At 31.5% G+C, this 20,913-nt stretch overlaps 1 protein-coding gene across 1 annotated transcript in view; it reads right to left on the bottom strand.

The window, feature by feature from the left end:
- LOC105143989 (hypothetical protein) overlaps window positions 1-20,913 on the bottom strand; it is a 44,744-nt gene continuing 23,831 nt past the window's right edge. The window contains exons 3-5 of the mRNA XM_087408090.1: window positions 18,465-18,630; window positions 17,739-17,998; window positions 1-13,989 (exon numbers count right to left, since the gene is read on the bottom strand). Of these exons, the coding sequence (XP_087264216.1) occupies window positions 13,887-13,989; window positions 17,739-17,998; window positions 18,465-18,630 (529 nt within the window). The 3' untranslated portion in view covers window positions 1-13,886. The remainder of the gene's footprint in view (window positions 13,990-17,738; window positions 17,999-18,464; window positions 18,631-20,913) is intronic.

Here is a 20,913-nt window from a genome sequence, read left to right as displayed (position 1 = left end):
TTCTTTTTCTTTTACAAGAATTATTTGTATAAAGTACCTACAAGTGAATGTATATAAGATATTCCAGAATATTTTCACTTCGTTTTAAAATATTTTTATTAAAATTATATGCATATTTACTTTACGCTATTTTGCAAGATACAAATATGTAACATGATAATTTTTCAAGAGTTTTTCCATATATGCATGATTGTCTTCAACTCCAATAGACATTTCACACTATAAAGCAATATTATAAAGACTAATAAGATTGGAAATAAGACCGTTTATGTTAGATACATTATTTTAAATACGAAGCTCCACTACGGTCTGAATGTTAAGATGTCGAATTATTATATATATTTATTTAAATGAATTAATTTCAGAAATTATAATTGCGATATGATTGTCGGACTTTCAATGCAATCAATCTGAAATATTATTAATCCCTCCAAATTTCCCAAATTTAATCTTCGAACTCGGATCTCTTGCATTCAGTGCGAGCGCCTAAGTCTTTAGACTATCGAGACCTTAGTAATATTTCTCGCAATAACCGATACGTAGAGAGTTACTCATTGTAGGCGAGCGTGTATAAACAATAATAAGATTGAAAATAAGACCATTTATGTTAGATATATTACTTTAACTCCCGGCTGAGGCAATATTTTTTATAATAAGTTTTTTAAGATTAAATTTGGGAAAGTTGGGGGATTATTAATATTTCAGATTGATTGCGTTAAAAGTCTGACAACCATATCGGCACGCAATTATAATTTCTGAAATTAATTCATTTAAATGAATATATATAATAGTTCAACATCTTAACATTCAGACTGTAGTGGCGCTTCGTATTTAAAGTAATATATCTAATATTATAAAGATTAAGTTAGCACATGATCTGTTTCACAAACAGGTGTGGCGCTTTATACCTCAATTTTAAATTTAAAATCGTATTATGAAAAAACTAAGAAAAAAATAATATAAATAAAATTAATTAATGAAATTATTTAAAATGTCGTAATATTATCAATAATATAATCACTATTATTTAAACTACACAATTTACAAAAGAAAATCGTAAGAATTTTATTTTCGCATTCGTAGAATTCGTTTTTAACTGATTTGGTATAAAACGAGCCACAAACACACGAATTATGAGTTTGTATTTCTTTAATTAGCTAAACAGATCGTTATTTTATTAGTATTAATAAAGTGCAATAGTTAGTTTCAGAGAAATAAGGAGGTGTCACTTTAAGAGACTTATGTCAGTATCGGCGACTTTCCTCTATATAGTATGTAGCAATTCAGATTTAATTATTTAATCATTAAAGTTCTAGTTTTAACCGTTACAGTCATTACTTCTATTCTCTATTGTTGAATTTCCAAATGCACAGTCCAGTAAGATTTTTAGGATTGTTTAACATTCTTTGATTTCAACTAAAACTTGAAATACCTCGCAAACGATTACTATTCGTAAAACGGTAGGAGTCGGCGCACATGGTAGAACGTTACAGAGTCCATACTCGAAATATATGCTTATACGTTCATGCCCATCGGATATATACTTTTCTCATTTTTCTAATTTCTCTTTTTTTTTTTACTGCAAACTTACACTGATGATTTTCAAGCTAAGTTATTAAGTTTAACTGAATAATTTCATATTTGTAATTTTCCAACGAAGTAACAAAAAATAGGGAACACTTTAGAACACACTCAAAATAGCATAATATTCAGAACATCGTAACTCAGTGAAAAATTATCGTAGACAAAAAAATCATTAAACAATATTTAAATTTATTATGTCAACATAATAAATTTAAATATTGTTTAATTATTAATTAAACATGTATTTAAATATCATTTCTAAAATACTTAAAATTTATTAAGATTGATTTGTTTACAAATTACAAAACTTATTGAAATAAACTTAAAGCATTTCTCAAAAATAATTATTATATCATCAATTATTTTGATTAATTAATCATATTATATGTATAAAAGCACATATACATAATCACTATTAAAAAAATCACACCTGCAGTTTCAGCACAATCATTATTCATATACAAAAACTTTTCGCAATTAAAGCAGAACAAATCATTCATATATAAAAGTTTTTCGCAATTAAGAATGTTTTATATATATTTTCAAAATGATAACAAAATTATGAAAAAATTAATTTTCACTGGACCAACCTATTGTAAATTTGAGAGGAAGCTTACAATATTAGACTTAATACGATTATGTGACTTCTGGAATGGACTAACAACAAGTTCTGATGGGAAACCGATTGAATCTAGGCTGTATCATGCCATAATTATTATTTCCAACATGCGAGTACACATACGTTTTTTATATATATTGATGAACATCTTGTGTAGTTATCGCTACATTCAAATTTTTAACATTGAGAAGGATAGGGGTTGAAACGTCTGTACGTTTTTATATTGTTTACAATAATATTGTTACTCATATATTATCCTGAGTTGGTTCTTAGCTCTATATTGTATTGTTTAATTTATTTAATTATTGGAACCGTTATTATTTATTGAATTTTAACATCATAATGTTTTTCAATTTATTGCATACGATAGATTTTAGAAACACTTTTGTTAACATTTTATATGATAGAATCCTTTCAAAACTGTTGCCTATGAGATGTGAAAGATTGAAACATTTCTGAAAATTTTATGCAATAATCGATGCTGTATGATATTATAAAATCGATTTTATTGTAATTGAAAATTTAAAAAAAAAGATATTTACTTTTTCTCTCAATTATACTCCTCATTTATAAATAGATAGCTTAGTTGAAAAGAACGTTAGCTTGAAAATCAGAATAAATTTACAAGAAAAAAAAAGTTAGGAAAATTAGAAAAATACATTTCTAGTGAGCGCGAATATGTAAGCGAGAAACAAGGATTTTTGCAAAACGCTTAACATATAAGGCATAAGAAAATCAACCAATTATAATTCTTTATTTCATGAAAAGGAAGGAAATGAAGAACTTGATTGATTTATTTTTTATGTATTGTGTTTGTGACGCGAGTCTATGTTTCTTGCTTATAAACTAAGCAAAAGAACGAAAAAAAAAAAAGATAATATATACTCAAATTCTAGTTTTGTATAGTAGAATTGTATAGAATTGGCAGATCCGTTAAAAGGACAAGCGCTCATTCATGTACAATTTTCTTTTTATTTCTGGTAAATGAGTGATCTTCGATTACAGTCGTAATACCGTAAAGTACTTTTTAGATTTTGTAAAGTACCTTTTATATTTCGTAAATCTACTTTAAAAGAATTCTATTATAATGAATTTCATTTTACACAGAGAATAATGTAAAGTAATACCCACTTCGTAGCGGCGACGACGACGATGACGTTTCTTAATTTTTTCTTAACAAAAGTTTCAGATTCGTATTTTGCGTCGTAATATCTCCGCTCGTAGAGAAAAAATTAAAACACTTTCATTATATCCCGGTTGCAATTGATTGAGCACACTTAGAACTTGATCGGTTCAAGTTCTATGTTCTATGTTCCCTTATTGAGATCTAATAATCTCGATCTGGCGTAATTCACCGGCTCGCGTAAAGTAGCCACGATAGCGTCGCTGCGCGTAGCTTAGCGCCGAGACATTACCCGTACCTCCAGATATCCTATCTAATAAATCTATACTTTATGAAATGTAAAAAGTATTTTACAGTATAACTGTACGATGATTGCTCAGTTAATAAAAAAGTAAAGTAAACTTTATATAAGTGAACGCCTGTTCCTACATATATACTAATTTATTACAATATTCATATAGTTTACTAGAATTCTAGCATATATTACTTTATATTTTCCTCCATATATCGACGAAATTCGAACTTAAGATTTTTAACTTAAGATCTTTAGATAATAACACGTTAACGTTAAATTACAATCGCACCCTTGTAGACAATTTGGCATTTGATTGTTATTCAACTCGTTACGCGAATTTGTTTTGTACGAAGGAATATCGAAAAGTAATATACGTTAGAATTCTAGTAAATTTCTTTTTATACGAAAAACAATGTAAAATAATATGCTAAAAATTGTTTCTAGTAAATTTTGAATGAAATTGGCAGGACCATTGTATACACCTGTACGACATAGCTATATTATAAGATACTCTTTACGTTTAATAAAATAAATTTATAAATTATCATACATCTCAATAGAATTTATTTTACGAATGAGTATTTTTTTCCTTAGCATTGATAAAATTTACTTTACTGCGTAGTAAAAAATATATATATGTAAAAAGAGTCTTCAGACTCTTTTGTTTGTGTTCATCAGTCTTGAAAATAATACGATTTACTTTACTGTAAGTATGATTTACTTTACTGAAAGTATATGATTTATTTTATTATAAGAGTAAACTTTCGAAAATGTCCAACGTCCGAGTGTTATGAATTTTGGCAAAAATACTTCAAATGATATCAAATGAATACCCTTAAATGGATATTCATCGATAAAAAATGTTAATACCAAAAATGTTTAAATAAAGTTATAAATCGCAGCGAAGCGAGGTCTATCTATTTATGATCCGACTTTCTACAAAATGAAGTCTACTCCACTTGTCTAGGAGCATCCAATTTTCCATGTAAAGCGAGGTCTACCTTGGTCCATCCTATCTCCCCCCTCTTAGAAACGCACAACTTTCATGCGAAGCGAGGTCTAATTTCACCTCCTTTACGTCTAGAAATGTTTTACAAAGCATTTTGCAACGTTTCATTGAAATTGGACGTATAATATATTGTTTTTAGAACTCTATTTCAGCAGTATACAGTGGTCCACTTAAATTGATCATCCGAGATATCTCGCTTATTTTTAATGATATAAAAGAATGTTTTAAATGAAAATAGAAGGATTTCGAAGGGATATATTTTAGTCATATTCTTTTTCTAAGTGAAGGCGTCAAAAAGATATGAAGATTACGTACATTTTTTTTAAATCGAATTTACGATTTTTTTTACACAATATGATATATTTCTCTAATTATTCTACACATAAAAGTATTAAGATAGTAACATCAATTAAAAAACCAATAGCTGACGAGATATTTGGTCGGGGAAAAAGTTTCTTCGTATTTTTTAATTAAAAATTTTATATACAACATCTTTATGAAAAATAAACGAAATTTAAATTTAAGAAAAGGCTTTTAAAGTTTGAAATCTCTACTTTCGAAAAGTTACTATATTTTTTGAGTTTCTGTGAGTTTGGTAATTTTTACATTTAAAAAACTACGAGCTAAAAAAGATAAAAAAATTTTCTTTTCACTTTAGAGGTCTCTTACGTGTCCAAAAAAAATTTACAAAAATTTTCGACTATCATTACTTAGTTTTCTCTACAAAATCATTAAAAAAAAATGTTCCTATGATTTTTTGTTCTTGAGTTATTCGCGAGTTAAGTAAAGAAGCATTCTGACTTTGATAACTTCGATAAAAATCATCATACCGCAATTTAAAAAACAGATTCTTATATAATCTTATATAATATAACGAAAATTTCGAAACAAATAAAAAACTTTTGTAAAAAATGTGAAAAATTTTTTTTAAATACGAAGAAATACAACTTTTTCCCCTACCCAATATTTTACACTTTATTCTGGCACATATTTATATAAAATGTTAAATAACTCGTAAGCAATTATGTTTTCTTCCCATTAACTGATTCATCTCATCTTATTCTGTTCATGAAAGGTATTATTGAAAGTTAAGAGTTAACGAGTTATTTAACATTTTATGTCAATAAGAATAAAGTGTAAATCTCATCAGCTATTAGTTTTTTATATCGCTACCTTAATACTTTTATATACAGAATAATTAGAGGAATATCATATTGTGTAAAAAAATCATACAATTCCATTTAAAAAAGTGAAAGTAACCTTCATATCTTTTTGACATCTTTTTACCTAAAAAAAAACATGACTAAAATATATTTCCCTCTTCCACTTTAATTTGAAACATTTGTTTATATCATTAAAAATAAGCGAGATATTTCAGATGATCGATTTAAGTGGACCACCCTGTATAACTTTATTCAAACATATTTGACATTAAACTTTTTGATCGGTGAAAAATTCATTTAAGGGCATTTATTTGACGTCATTTAAAGTATTTCTGCCAAAACTTATGACAATCAGACATTGAACGTTTTCCAATAGTGGCAACCGTATTTCATTTCGCGAAGTATTTCAAGCTTTGATTAAAATCAAAGAATGTTAATTTTTTTAAAAACTAACAGTTTTCGGACTTGAAATGTATTCATAAAAATATATAAATAAAAATTGATTGTTTTTTTAATATCTATTGATTCCGCTATATTTGAAAGCGATCCGTTACCGTGATCTATAATCACAATTTTTTCGAAAAATATATGAAGGTACAATTTACGGTTTTATAGGGATTATTGTTTGGTGCCCAAGAATAATCACGCTAAAGCAAAATCCATGAAATACATTTCCGAGTCTTCCTTTGTTAAGTAGATATGCGTGTGTGTGTATGCGTGATGGGTAATAGTATAATATTAACAATAATATTAATACAGTACATTATAAACACCTTTATAAAAATGCTTACGACTAATTCTGTGCGTTAAATCTCTTAAAATTATGTCCGACTTCTCTCTCTTTCTCCGCTCCCCTCATCTCCTTTTTTCTTCCTCTCTCTCTCTCTCTCTCTCTCTCTCTCTCTTCTTTTTTTTTACAACAAGAAACCATCTATATAATTGTTCGAAGTGTAGGATCACTCAGTAAAATGATTTCTGAGTTCTTTTCTTGATGTTTAAGGGTCCATTCTATCTTGTTGGGTTCAAAAAATTGAAATTTTTTTTGCATAGTTTGATAGCCTCAAGTGTATTGAATATTGTGTTGAAGTCTTAATGGGGAATTCCGAGAGACAAAAAAATTACGAAGCATTAAAGAGATCATACACAAGCAGATATAAGGTAAATCGGAGGAAGATGTCACTTAAGCTTTATTCTCGTATAACTTCTTAATGTTATTGAATTAAACTACAAAAAATATTATTTACATTCTAGAAACTTTTTTTATTTATACGAATTAAACTTTTGATATTCCATATTATTAAGATTATTGATATTCCAAAAAACTGGTTATACCCTGCAAAAATTGCATCTTCCCCTTATATATATGCATGGATAAGATGCTACTCCCTACGGGAGAAGCAATTAAATAATGTAATGCAATATAAACTTGCATATTTTACTTACTTACAATCCCTAATTAAAAGTTTAAGCTATAAAAATGCATAAAAGTATAATAAAACATAAATTAAGGAAATATAAAAGAGAGTAATTTAGGAAATAAGTTGGACATATTTTTAACTGTTTACTTTATTTTAACTGTTTACTTTATTTAACTTGTTTTTTTTTAACTGTTTACTTTATTTAAACAACATGAACTTAAAATATTTCGAATTATATAAATATCCAACATTTTAATTCACAAAATCGTTTTAATGTCGGTTTTAAGCAGGAAAAATTGTATTTTGTATTTACTGTCATCTTATCCCCAAGTGTAATAGGAATATTCAATTGCAACTTTTACGCGTATAAAAATATTACAAATTATAATTTATATAAGCCACATGTCAGAAAACACTGATCAAAACCTATTATTTATCGTATATCATTTGTTGTATATCATTTGTTCGATTTTACAATAAGCATCGAAGCACAAACTTTAGCTATTAGCATATCAAATATTATAAAGAGCATTTCATGACCTATCTTTTCGTACTTTATTAAATATTTTTCAATGTCAATTGACATGAAATTTTTTAAATTACACCATTGTCTATGTACTTTTACTACATATTTCTGCAGTCAGAATAGAGCCAATATATGTTCTATATATAAAAATATTAATAAAGTGGCATTTTCTCCCTTGTGCCACCTTCTTCCGATTTACTTTATACATAACAAACGCGCGCCATAGATGTAATGGACGGTTTACAATAGACTTCCCCATAGCAAAAAAACGTCATAGTTACATTACAACATCATGATTATGTCATAGTGACGTGCGAATGTCCGCTTTATCATAAATGTGATGTTACAGCAATGTCATGATGATATGCGAATGCTTTGTAACATGTGTTATTTCGTTATGACAATTTCACAATGATATTTTCTTCTTGATTATTGTGATTCTATTGTGACGTGAGTGCTATGGAAGTTATTTGTCATTGTAATGCAAAATTTAACTCAAAATGAGTTTAGGTATTTATTTTAAGTTTTTTTTATCAGAGGTTATTATGTAGCCTGGACTAGCTGATTAACTGTAAATAATAAAATATAGGCGTAAACAATATGGCAAATAATCTTGAAACTTTAAACGCATTTTTCTCGAAACAACATTTTTCGATCTAACGGAATGAACTGATGGAGCAAAAGCTATTGTACTGTTATACCTGTTTTGCCGACGCCCGTAGTGTAGCGAAGAGCACGCGTTGCCGAGACGATTAGGTATTCGTCTGTCTAACAACAAAATCGTCAGATTTGAATGTGAGTAGTCGGCGCGTACGGGCATATCTCTTGATTACTCTATCTAACATCTTTCGTTGTGTTCTGTTCTGTATTCTACATTAATAAATGCTTTTTGTTCTTCTTCTTAACATTCGTGTTGTTTTGGCGGTTCGGAAATGTGTGCGTCTGCGAGTGCGACTTCGTAAATCGAGCGTAACAGTATTGTTTTCAAAATTTTTACAATTATAAAGCAATGTTTTTTCTACTGGATAGGCTACAATTATATCAATATTAATAATACTTTTTCTATCGCAAAAACAAGAGCACAATTTAAGATTAAAAAATCGAACTTTTCTTTCAAATAGTTTCCGTTTTATTAATTTTTTTTTCAAAATCAATTATCATAATCTATTCAGTAGACACATTCCTTCTAAATAGAAAAATCGTTTTTTGAATTCTTTTGAAATGACTGGTGCGACTGCCCTTGTATTCTGTAACTCCTTGTGACAGTAACAATATTGTTATATTGTCGTTGCGCAACGAAATATAGCAATATCCTTACTGTCATAAAGTTACAAAATACAGGGGTTGCAGTATTTTCATTTTGGCGCTATGTTCAAATCGGAGAGGCTTCTTCCCCGAAATTTTATGTAGATTCATAAAATAATTCAACAAATTGACTTTATAAAATTTAAAATTAAAAAGAAAAGTATTCAGTGAGAAATGACAATAAATCGATGTCGATTCCATTATCATTTCTCACTGAATATAACAAATAACATGTAAAAACAATAGGTCCGTTCAGAATGAAGCGCATGATGTGTCATTGTTCTTGTTGTTCTCCAAATAATAAAGAAGGAAAAAACGATACATCATGCGCTTTATGCGTAACTCGGAAAGCACCCAATGAAGTATGTATCTTCATTACTTTTTCCGAAAAAAATTCCAAAAAAATCGCCTTTTTTCGGGCCACAAGGTAGAATGGATCTTTAATATTTTATTGTTCTTGATTGATCCTGGTGCGGCGATATCTGCGCATTCATATATATATTTCCCTGTTGTACTTTATCCTACAAAATCGCGGTATATTTCGGATCCTACCGCAGCAAAATGATATATTCCGGCGAGAACAGAGTGGTGATTTCGCTTGCAGATTTCCTTGCAGAAAGTTAGGTTTCTCTTAGTTTTTCTTAAACGGTGATCGAAAATATACGCGACGAATTTAAGAGTAACTTTAAAATATAATCAAACGCGTCTTTCTGCGTCCGTGACTAGAATTTCTCTGCAAATAGAATTTATTATTAATACGTTAAACGCGATGTCTGTTTCTGAGGACTGATGTTGAACTTTCCGTTTAAATAGCGTCGATTCATAAGGATGCGGTAGCAATCAATTTATCTTCTTATGGACTTACGGTTACGATTAAAACTTTTACGTGCAATGGTCTCTAGATGACTTGGTAAATCATCTTTTTACCACTCTTGTTTATATTTCTTAAACTTACGCATTGGTTGAGCATTTCCCCTCACTTAAACGGAAATTAAAACAAAATTAGCTGCGTGTTTAACGTATTAATAATAAATTAATAAAAAATTTACGATTTATTAACTTCTAATCTCTGAAATTAAGGTAAACATTCAATAGGAATCTTAGAGCGCGTTCATACCTTGACGGAAAAGTAGAAAGTGGAAAAGCAGCAACCAATGAACTCGAGCTGGTAGTTTACAATTTCGGCTTCTTGTATTACTTACTATCAGCACGAATTCTGATCAGTCATTACTTTTTCGCTTTCTGCTTTTCCCTCAAGGTGTCAACACATCCTTATGGCATCCTTATGCGAATCTTGTTTAGCTCAACAACATGGATAATAATTTTCATTCATAATCGTTATGTGCAGTCGCTATATAGAATGACAATAAAAATATATCTTTACTCGCGTATAACTCATATGAGTCGGTAGATATGTTTTCTCCTCGAAATTGCATTCATCCTCACTTGAAATAAATATTCTTACGTAAAAAGAGACTATCGCAATAACAAAAATTCAATCAATATTTTATTGTAAATTCTGTCGACGTATCATTAGTGTGTATTTTGTTGTGTGTCAATTTATCAATTCTATATTAAACAATGAATTTGATAAGATTGTGTTTAATCTATAAACGCAATAAACATATATGTTAAAATTTTGTGTTTTTTATAATAACCTTACGAAATATTTGCGGACAGTTTATAAATCTAAACAACTTCTCTTTATAATATACAAAATAAATAAATGCGATCGGAATCTTATTTTTAGTCTCCTACAATGTTTTGATATTTATGATTTTATATTTCTATGATATCATTTCTGTCTGCGTGCTTTCTCTTTCGCAGCCCCCACGGAATAGGAGTTCCTTGCTCCCAAACTGGAGATTTTGTCAAAGGTGAATCCATGGTGGAAATATTATTTCCATCATAAATGAATCGATAAAGAATCGATAAATTGCGAGGATAAATGTCAAAAGAACCAATTTCCACCCAATTTTGTAAGGATCATCCGTGTCCAGTCATCGATTATATATAATTTTGTAGATAATAATAGTAGTATTTAAGAAAAAATAAATTTAGATCTTTAATCCCTGCTGAAAGTAGTTCTGACTTCTTAATGATGTCATTTTATTTGATCGATGGCTTATCATTCGAATTGTCCAATACTACAAATTTGTCATTGGTATGCTCAGAAGATATTCGTATGTCATTGGGAAAGCATTTAGCGTATCCTAAGTACCAAATAATTGACATAACATGAGCAAAGCAGTCTGCTTTACAGATGTGTACGAATGCGTTACGAGCACCATTCTTACATCTTCAGTAACATTCTTTAATAGCATCTTTTCCTTCACTATTATGTTCTGCTACAGTTATAGACATAGTATCATGTTTTATTAACATGCCTGAACTGTATTCGAGCTTTAAGAAATGTTGGATTAACAATATCAATATTATAATTAGCGAGATTATCAGCTCCTATATCACGACGCAAAGAAAAAACCTTTAGAAGATAATAATAAAAATAAAAATTCTAGAAGTGACATTTAACTGTAGAATAAAAAATCTTAGATGATTGAAGGCATGAAAGCATCGTGAAAGTATAGATAACAAAATGAAAACCAGAATGAACGATACAGAATGAACAATACAGAACTACTTTCGGCGAAGAGTTGAGAAGTTAAACTTACTTTTTCTTGAATACTACCATTATTATCTACAAAATCATATATGACCGGACTATTAATGATCGGATGCGGATGGCTTAAAATGGGTGAAATTCTTTCTTAGTTTCCTAATAAGATTTGCCATTTGATATCTGTCCTTTAACCATCCACATCTGATAATTCACATAAAAAATAAAAATCGGTATTTTCGAGTATTTTCGCAACCTCGTATTGACATCATTTTGAGAATTTATAAATCAAAATCCCAAATCCCAGACGAGCAATTAGAAACTCAGAAATTTAGAAGGTGAGAGTTATAATTGCACCTGACACAAATTTTTGCTGGAAACTTTGAAACTCAATGGGTTAGACGCGCACACATACACATAATGCATACGTCCGTTCTACTGATACTTTCTATTTTTTGCACATCATTCTATATAAGGATATCAGCACAAAGAAAGCAGATTTTCTGTTTTCTGAATCGACGCGAGCTATCGGTTTAAGATGGACACAGTAAATGCCTATTAAACTTTCTGAATCGATGTCTTGTAATTAATTAATTATGTTTCTGACAAATTACTATTCCTTTTTACTATTTATAAACTTAATTTAACATAATTAATAATTTAATATTGAATTTAAATATTAAGTCACACAATACGTCATAAGAGTTTTAAATTCTTTGCTACTATTTTCCAATATTTTTAAAGAATTTATCTGTTGAAATGATTTTTATGTTATTTATCCCAATGAGAGATCTTATAAAGTTGCCAAAATTAAATTATCATTGTCCATTTTAGTGTTTGAAGATTTAACCATTTATATACAATCGAGAAAACTAAAAATTCGTTCCGATTAATTCATTCGCGCCGATATATGTGCGGACAAGTCTAAATCTGCTTTTACTGTGTGCGATGTCATAAGATAACATATATATTTCTTGATATCGATCGGCACCGATCAACGTTGATTGTACAAAAAGCAAAAGACCTGCTTCTTCTATACTTGCACTCTAAGTATATATCGATCTCGGTATATTTCATTACTCCTGAGTCATCGTTACTCATTCATTCCTAGCTCATTATGTCGTTTTATCTTTCGTCTGAACAAACAATCTTGATATTATGCACAGTCTATCGACATAAGGCTACACACATCGCGCAAATCTCTGTAAAACGTTTGCGACAAGCACATTCTTAAATTAACGAACAATTAATTAACCGCAAGATATTGTGAGAACATCTATACGCGTGTGATATCGTTTTTCTTTAGCGCCTTATTGAACAAATCGTGAAAATTTCCAAATTCTATCCTAAGGAGGTATGGAAATTCACGACAAAGTTAATCGCTATCATACTTCATTTACTCGTAAATTGAACACAATTTAGTCTTTGTAGAAATAACACCCTTTACAACTTTAGTAAGAAATCGTATTTTGAAGACATTAAGATGCAGGTTTTCCTGTAGTGTAAAAATATCAATAAAATTTCAGCAATAATTAAATCGAAGCAAAGCGTCTACAATGATATATAATATATAATGATATAATATAATAATATATATCACACAAATATCCACAATAATAATCGTGTTTTAGATAATCAAAAGCGTGTGATTCGAAAGAAACTAATTTTCTTCGAAAACTTTCGCAATCGAATAAAAAATACAAGTATAAACGATTGTGGCCATACATAAAATAAAAAACATATGTTTTACAAAAACGCTTATGAGATTTCGAATTCGTACATATGTGTAGAAACCATTTCGCACGACTGATTCATCTCGATGGCAGAATGAATCGACAAAACTTCTCTGATCGTCACCAGAATATTTTGGGAAACGATAAAATTTATGTGCCATGCATCGGCTATCTTCTCGCTCGTGTTGGCAAGTAAGTAAAATATACCGAAATATATCGAAAGTTCCGCGTTTCGCTTGCGGGTCTCACAGCTGCGCGATGCACGTGTTAGAAAAAATACGTATGGAGGCTCCTTGTGGTCCGACGCTAACGATGACGGCGGTATGAATGCACATCAATTAAACCAAACTATACTCGCGCGTATCGTAATGATGTGTGTATAAAATGGAGGAGCTTGGTCCTGGCAACACGACGGACGATGGTGATGTAGTGGTGTTCGAGCACGAAAATGATGACAACGCGGAAGGTAATGCCCTCCTCGAAGCAATTAGTACCTAGGTGTTGTAATCCTGCTTATGCATCTTGTTCTCCATATTATTGGACACCGGCCGGCTCACAAGGTCTTCGAGCTCATCGGGCGTCAGGACCGTGAAGTCCCTGCCGATACAATAAGATCACGGTGATGAATCACATCGCAGGGAATCACATTTATAGCACATGAGTGAGAAAGCATGATCATCATTGCGAAATAAAACTTCGAAATGGACTTTTTAAAAAATGTTTTGCAATAAGAAACACTAATGATACAGTAAATCATTTCATTTTTGTTTAATATTATCAAACAATAAGAATAAAATGATTCACTGTATTACATTGTGTCAACTATGATCTAATTTACATCGTCATCGACAAGATATTAAAAATGTCGATCTTGGGCAAATTTTCATGACTATCTATGGAGCCCCGAGGGCTCGAAAATAAAAAATGATGATATTATCGACAATTAATAAAAATTTGCGATTAACATAAATATTTCGATTGTATATTATTATTAAGTTCGTGATGTTTTATTATGTAAATGCTATAAGTATAAATAAGTACGCATAATTTTAATACTATAATATCTTATATATTGTCGAAAAATTACAATTTTTCTCTTCAGTTGTCATCTCTATTAATAATTCAACTTGAATGATAACATTAAAATCAGTTTTAAATAAAAATCAAGTATTATTAAGTTTTAAATGCCATGATATACATGCCATGAAACTAATAAATCATGAGAAATTAATACCGTATTATCAGTTTCTTACTCTTAAGTCCATTCTATAATGCAGTAATAAAACTGTCGTAAGAGGGAGTAAAATATGGGCGTAAAGCATTAAGACCGGGAGTTAGCGAAATGGGTTATTCCCATTTCGTACGCCTTATTACTTTACTGCCAACCAATCAAAATTTATTATGATAAGGCGCGAAAAAGGCATAATAAGGCGCGCAAGAACTTCTTACTTTCTACTGCTTACTACCATTGTAGAATGGGCTTTATGTACCAATGTTACTTTGACTTTAAACGAAATTTAAAACCACGGTGGAAGGGATAACATGGTGTGTGCAGTTGGACAATGTCTCTTTCTAAATCTCTGCTCTCTCCGTTTATGGATTTCATAGTGCAGAAGGCTACCAACTGTGAAACGCGAAAAAAACAACGGATTATTCATAATCCGTTTTTATTCTAAAACCGTCTTAAATAATGCTTTAAGATGCTAATATTCTTCGGATTGACTTATGACATCTTAAGACTCTTAAGTGTAAGATTTGACTATGAATAGGTCTGTTTGCGTCATGAAATTAGTACTGAACCTTTCCTTGCATAAGGAATTTCATGATACAAAACAGGCCGGTATCCATAATCGATTCTTACATTTAAGACTATCCTAAGTCTTAAGATGTCATAAGTCAATCCGAGGACCATATTAGCATTTTAAGACGGTTTTAAAATAAGAACGAACTATGAATATTACCCCATATTTTGCGTTTTATAGTTGATAGTCCTTCCGCACTATTGACGATGAGGAGCAAAAGTAGACGTGGTTTGGCCGAACTGCACCATGTAATCCTTTCAATGTAATCCTAAAACTCGTATTTAAAACGTTTCGTTTTAAGCCGAAAAAGAGACAGACAGAGAGTTTTAAGTCTCTCTTAAAGTAATGTTAGTACAATCGAGCCTTAATCATTTAAATTTTAACAGTCACGCGAACTTCCCTAAGAACCGATCATCTTTAATATGCGTGCACTTAGTAAAAGTACTAATTAATAACATTCTATTAAATTATGTTAATTTCGCAATATATATAAACATATACATGATATGCGTATTTAATTATTAGGTGTACAAATAAGTTTCCGCCGTTTGACAAAAGATGGCGCCACTAGCAAGCTAGGTTAAAATTGTCTGATGTAAAACATTATATCGTAAGGTTGGACATCTGTCAACAACATAATCTTGAAATACTAGCGATTTTGTATCAGCATCATATATTTTTTTTTATGCGAAAATGCCAAGTTTTGAGCCGAATAAGTGTCATTTGCGGGAACTTTTGATTTACTTCTTTAATTTGAAGAAATCTGCAGCTGAGGCTCATCGATTGCTTGTAGAAGCATATGGTGAGGCTGCCTTAAGTGAGAGAAGTTGTTGTGAATGGTTTCAAAAATTTAAGAACGGTGAATTTGACGTCGAAGACAAAGAATGTAGCGGAAGGCCGAAAGTGTACGAAGACGCGGAATTGGAAGCATTATTGAATGAAGATTCGTGCCAAACGCAAAAAGTAGTGGCTAGCGACAATACTTTCAATAAAACATTATGTATCGTTCTTTCACAATAAATGCTTAATTTTTGATTAAAAACGGCGGAAACTCATTTGTACACCTAATAATATTTTGATGCATAATGTATCAATACATTCTTAATATATTCTTCAAATACATTGCTGAAATTAAAATAATTTAATAGAAATGAAATTACTGTAGTTAATACTATATGCGTATCAAGTGCTCGGTATAAAAGGGATCTGTGCCTTTTGCTGAAAAATGTCCAAAAATAGCCATATTTTTTCAGGTAGAGACTGACTTTTGCGTTTTGACGATCTGCGATCAATCTCAAAATTTCAAAATGATAATTACATAACACTTCACATTAATATTGTACTTAATATTTTTAATATTTTAATAGATAATTCTCAATTTTTTTTTCTTTTTTTATTCCTCAAGCAGCGAAATGGAATTCTCTCACGGTAAAATGCATAGTTGAATAGCACAGACCTACAAGGGTCTACAAAGAAACACAGCAGTGACTTCCTATTACTACGTAATTTTTGTCGTTGACAAATAACCTGCTGATTTGGCTAAGTTAGGTTTGGTTAGGCAGGAATTGTTTTTAATTCACTATTTTGAATTTTATAATTCTGACGTTAATAACCCATGAACATCAATTTTCAAAATATTTACTTAATAATTTACCGAGTTGTCGATTTTTCATCATTTTGGCAGTACATAGTCTTATCATCGAAAAGTTTCCATCTCCAAATCCTCATAACTCCTCATAACTAAAAAAAAAAATTGTACAGGAATAAAAAAAATCGCAATTTCAAGACAAAAAATAGCGTTTTAGGATATCGCTGAGAGAATGTTAAAAACATAATTTGATCAGTCATAATAACGCCTTAAAAATGGGAAAATTCGCTGTTTTTAGCCCATATTACCTTATTTATCTCAAAAATCTGACATGGTAAACATTTTTCGCCGACGGATTCAGCGATCAAAATTAGGAAGTCATTACTCTAATTTTTGTATCTTTTAGGACCCTTATAATTTTGTAGACTTGTGTATTTTTAAACTTTGATCGAGAAATTTTATAGATAATTAATTACCTACTCATATTCATAGATTATTGCTGGATTACTACTCAACTTTTGATGTAATATTTTACAGAGTTCTATTTTACAAATGTGTTTTTAAAAAATCTCTTATGATTATCTCTCTATGATTATCTATGATTCATAATAGTCTTTAAACAATCTATAACTTTTTTTTAATTCAGGTCGGTTGATCTTCATATATTTATAAAATAAAATTTGAATTGCATGCGTGCATGCGGATGGATGGGTGAGTGAGTATGTTCGTTTTTTTAACCTATGAGTTCAAATAAAGCTGTAAAACATTTTTTTTCTACATTTTCGACGTACCTAATGTAGGTAGCGATGTTCGAAGACTGTGAATTAATGAGAGGTTTTCTGTTTGACAGGCTAAAGATCGATATCTTTTTGAGAAAAGAAAAAGGAATGGAAAGAGATTTGTATACTTTCGTGAAATAAAAAGTCAAAGAACAATTCACCGATTGACCACTTTACCTATGCTGGGCCAGCAACATGTCTATACTGGTAACGCTGCGCTGATGAGTATTTTCCTTTTGAGCCATGTTTTGCCTTTTGATACAAATCGCTCGCAACGGTGCGAGGAATGCTCCTATTACTAAAAGACTGCTTCCTGTGGCGATCAAAGCTGCTGAGTTCTGAGCAGCCTCTGCACCCGGTGCGAGTTGTACCAAACCAACGACTAGCACCACCGCTCCCATCAGTAACGAACCGACGACGACGTACAGCGAATTGACCTAGAGTAATATCAGGTGCTTTCTAATTATAAAATCTCTAGATATTTTTGTGCACACGCCGACACAAATTGCATTCCAATTGCGATAATCGACGCTACACAGCTCGAGAGCTTTTAATTGACTATACATATAAGCTTGTGTTTTTTAGTGATAATATTACTAATCGCGACTATAAATGAGATTGGAGGATGTTGAGTGGTCGATACTTTTGTTTCTTTTTCATTCAATAAGATGAAACAAGTTACATTTAGACAATTTAATTCTATCCAAATTGGATAGAATTCTATCGAAATTGCATAACGTAGGTATACATATTCTGTTCCAATGCTGCACTTTGCGCATTCCTGTATACGTTTATGTTAAGAAGTCTTAAACAATTGAAAAACATGTTATTGTTCGATTTGCGTCTCCCCTAACAACAAGCGAACAATAGTGAGGAATTGCAAAGTGAGACAAAGTTTCTTACCTGTCCGCAGAAATAATACTCTGGGGGTTCCTTATCTATTGTTAGTACTGCCTCGCTTTCCGCCAATGGACTACCCGGCTGACTATTTCCTATCCGCGAACTTTTTTCCTGATAATAAGTTTTGTGAAAGACCTTCACCGAAGGTACTGGTAGCGCCGTGATCATTCTGAAACGAGATTATGTGAAAACATGAAAAGTTGCAGAAACGATCGATGCAACGATCGAATTAGACTAGGATAATATGAGTACCCTTTATATTTTTACAACGGTTGATAATAGTAGTGCCAACTGTTGTAAAAAGATGCATCTGTCTTCGCGACATTCCAATATGCTGCGAGTTTGAACTAAATTTATGTACTTCGAATATTTATCATATTAAATAAGTGGATACATTATATTTTCATTTGTTATATTTTGTCCCCTTTATAAGGTCCAACAATCTACATTGAGATAAGATATTTGGTTCTCCGTGTTAATGTTTATTTGTTAAAATAAACAATACCGAGCCATTCTAATCTCACAAAATCCCGAAACTATTATTGCTTTATTAGATACGATAGTTTTTCCAATAGGTTCCTTATCGTACACTAAAAAAAGAATCTGGCGAAGGATCAACACTATAGCACCAATAAGTGTACATTTTTTTAGAAATATATAGCGGCATTATATACAATAATAAAACAGGCAATACTAGCAATAAACTTCTAAACACAATGCGAGACAACAGCGACAGCGATAGAAATAACGATAGCAATAGCAATAGCGATAGAAATAGAGGTTCTCCCGATTATTGAAGACCAATCAAATTCCACCACCTCTTCTCCCCCCTCTTCTCTTCCCATCTATTCCCACTCCAACAAGCAGCGTAATATAAAAAAGGAAGGACCTCGAGGAACAGCTCAGTATCAGGCTGCTCCTTGCCCTGATGAAGTGGACTGCAAGGTTCACGAAACGTTGGCATTCCAAGAATGGAGCTAGACACGGAGAAAACCCGCGAAACACACAACAGTTATTGTATATAGAAATAGAAGTATTCAACATTTGGGAATGTACAGCGTGTGTCACCAAAATCTGGACAAATCGAACAATTTCTTTAAACAAAATGTTTTTAATGAAAAATTAAATATTACAAAATCCTTTTACATGACCTTGGGAGATCCTTGTAGAGCACAATTATTCGATATATCCCTCATTAGCTTGAATGACGGCCTTTATTTTCGGAGTTTGAAGCGTTCGCACGCACGCGTAATGTAGCGGTATCCATGCCGACGAATGCAATAGCGATCCTTAATGACGTCACATTGGGATGCCGAGACTTGTTTGTGACCCTTTCAACTACGCTCCGTACGTAGTAATCCAAGGGATTTAAATCTGGGCTGTTGGGAGGTCAGAATTTCTTGGACCAAAACATATCGACGTTGTCCGAGAGCCAATTTTGAATCAAATGACTCGTATGAGCCAGTGTACCGTCCTGCTGAAAAACATATGGCTTTCCGGACATAGTTTGCATCCACGGCTTCATTACATCCGTCAAAGCGCGCAAATATATTTCTTTTGTGACAGTTTTCTCTTTTTTATAGAAATATAATGGCATAATCACCCTCACTGGACACAACACCTAGCACGTGAACATTGATCGGAAATTTCGTTCTGGCAACAACAAGGACATTCTCAAGATTGTAGGCAAGCCATCGGTCATTCCTCCGGTTGATTTTGGCATCAACAATAAATTTTCATCAACATTTTTTCGTCACAAAAGAATCTGGTTCGTCCCGTTTCGTTTTTCAAAGAACACAATAGCAAATTGCAGCGAGCAACTCGGCTTGTCTTGGTAGCCTCAAAGAGCACCTAGTCTTTAACGTGTACGATTTGTATCGAAGGTCCTCCTCGGCAATTCGACACATTGTTGGCTCACTTACATTAATAATCGATGCTAATTTTCACAACGATTGCCCTGAGTCATCTGAAATTAGCGCTTGAGTCCTTTTAATGACTGCGGGGGTCCTCGCGGTGCGTTCTTCCGAGTGACTCTTCCTCGCATACTGGAACTTTCGTTGAACTGTTCTAAAGCTGTATATTTTGCCACAACGTTATAAACGATTGATACATATACTCGGGTATCCAAAGAACCGAATTATTTCCGTTGTTGAGCGCCCAGCGCGAAGGCCTTCGATGATCATGGCTTTTCGATTATACTCCGCACTTGGTTTCAACATCGCGGCCATTTTGAGAATATGACTGTTTACTCGAAGCATCAGGCTTTCTCGGACGCCAACAACAACTTCTGGCGAAGGCACAATATAGCGGAAAATTTAAATTGAAATTTGTCCGGATTTCGATGACGCACCCTGTATACAGGCTGATTTTAACGTAAGGGAGACCGGGGTCAGTTGAATATAGGGGTAAGTAGAATAATAGAATAAATAATAATAGAATAGAATAATAATAA

The sequence above is a fragment of the Acromyrmex echinatior genome, chromosome 7 (genome assembly GCF_024713525.1).
Source record: "Acromyrmex echinatior isolate Ae372 chromosome 7, ASM2471352v2, whole genome shotgun sequence".
Taxonomy (NCBI): domain Eukaryota; kingdom Metazoa; phylum Arthropoda; class Insecta; order Hymenoptera; family Formicidae; genus Acromyrmex; species Acromyrmex echinatior.
The sequence above is the reverse complement of the archived record's forward strand: the minus strand, read 5'-3'. Positions and strand labels throughout refer to the sequence as shown.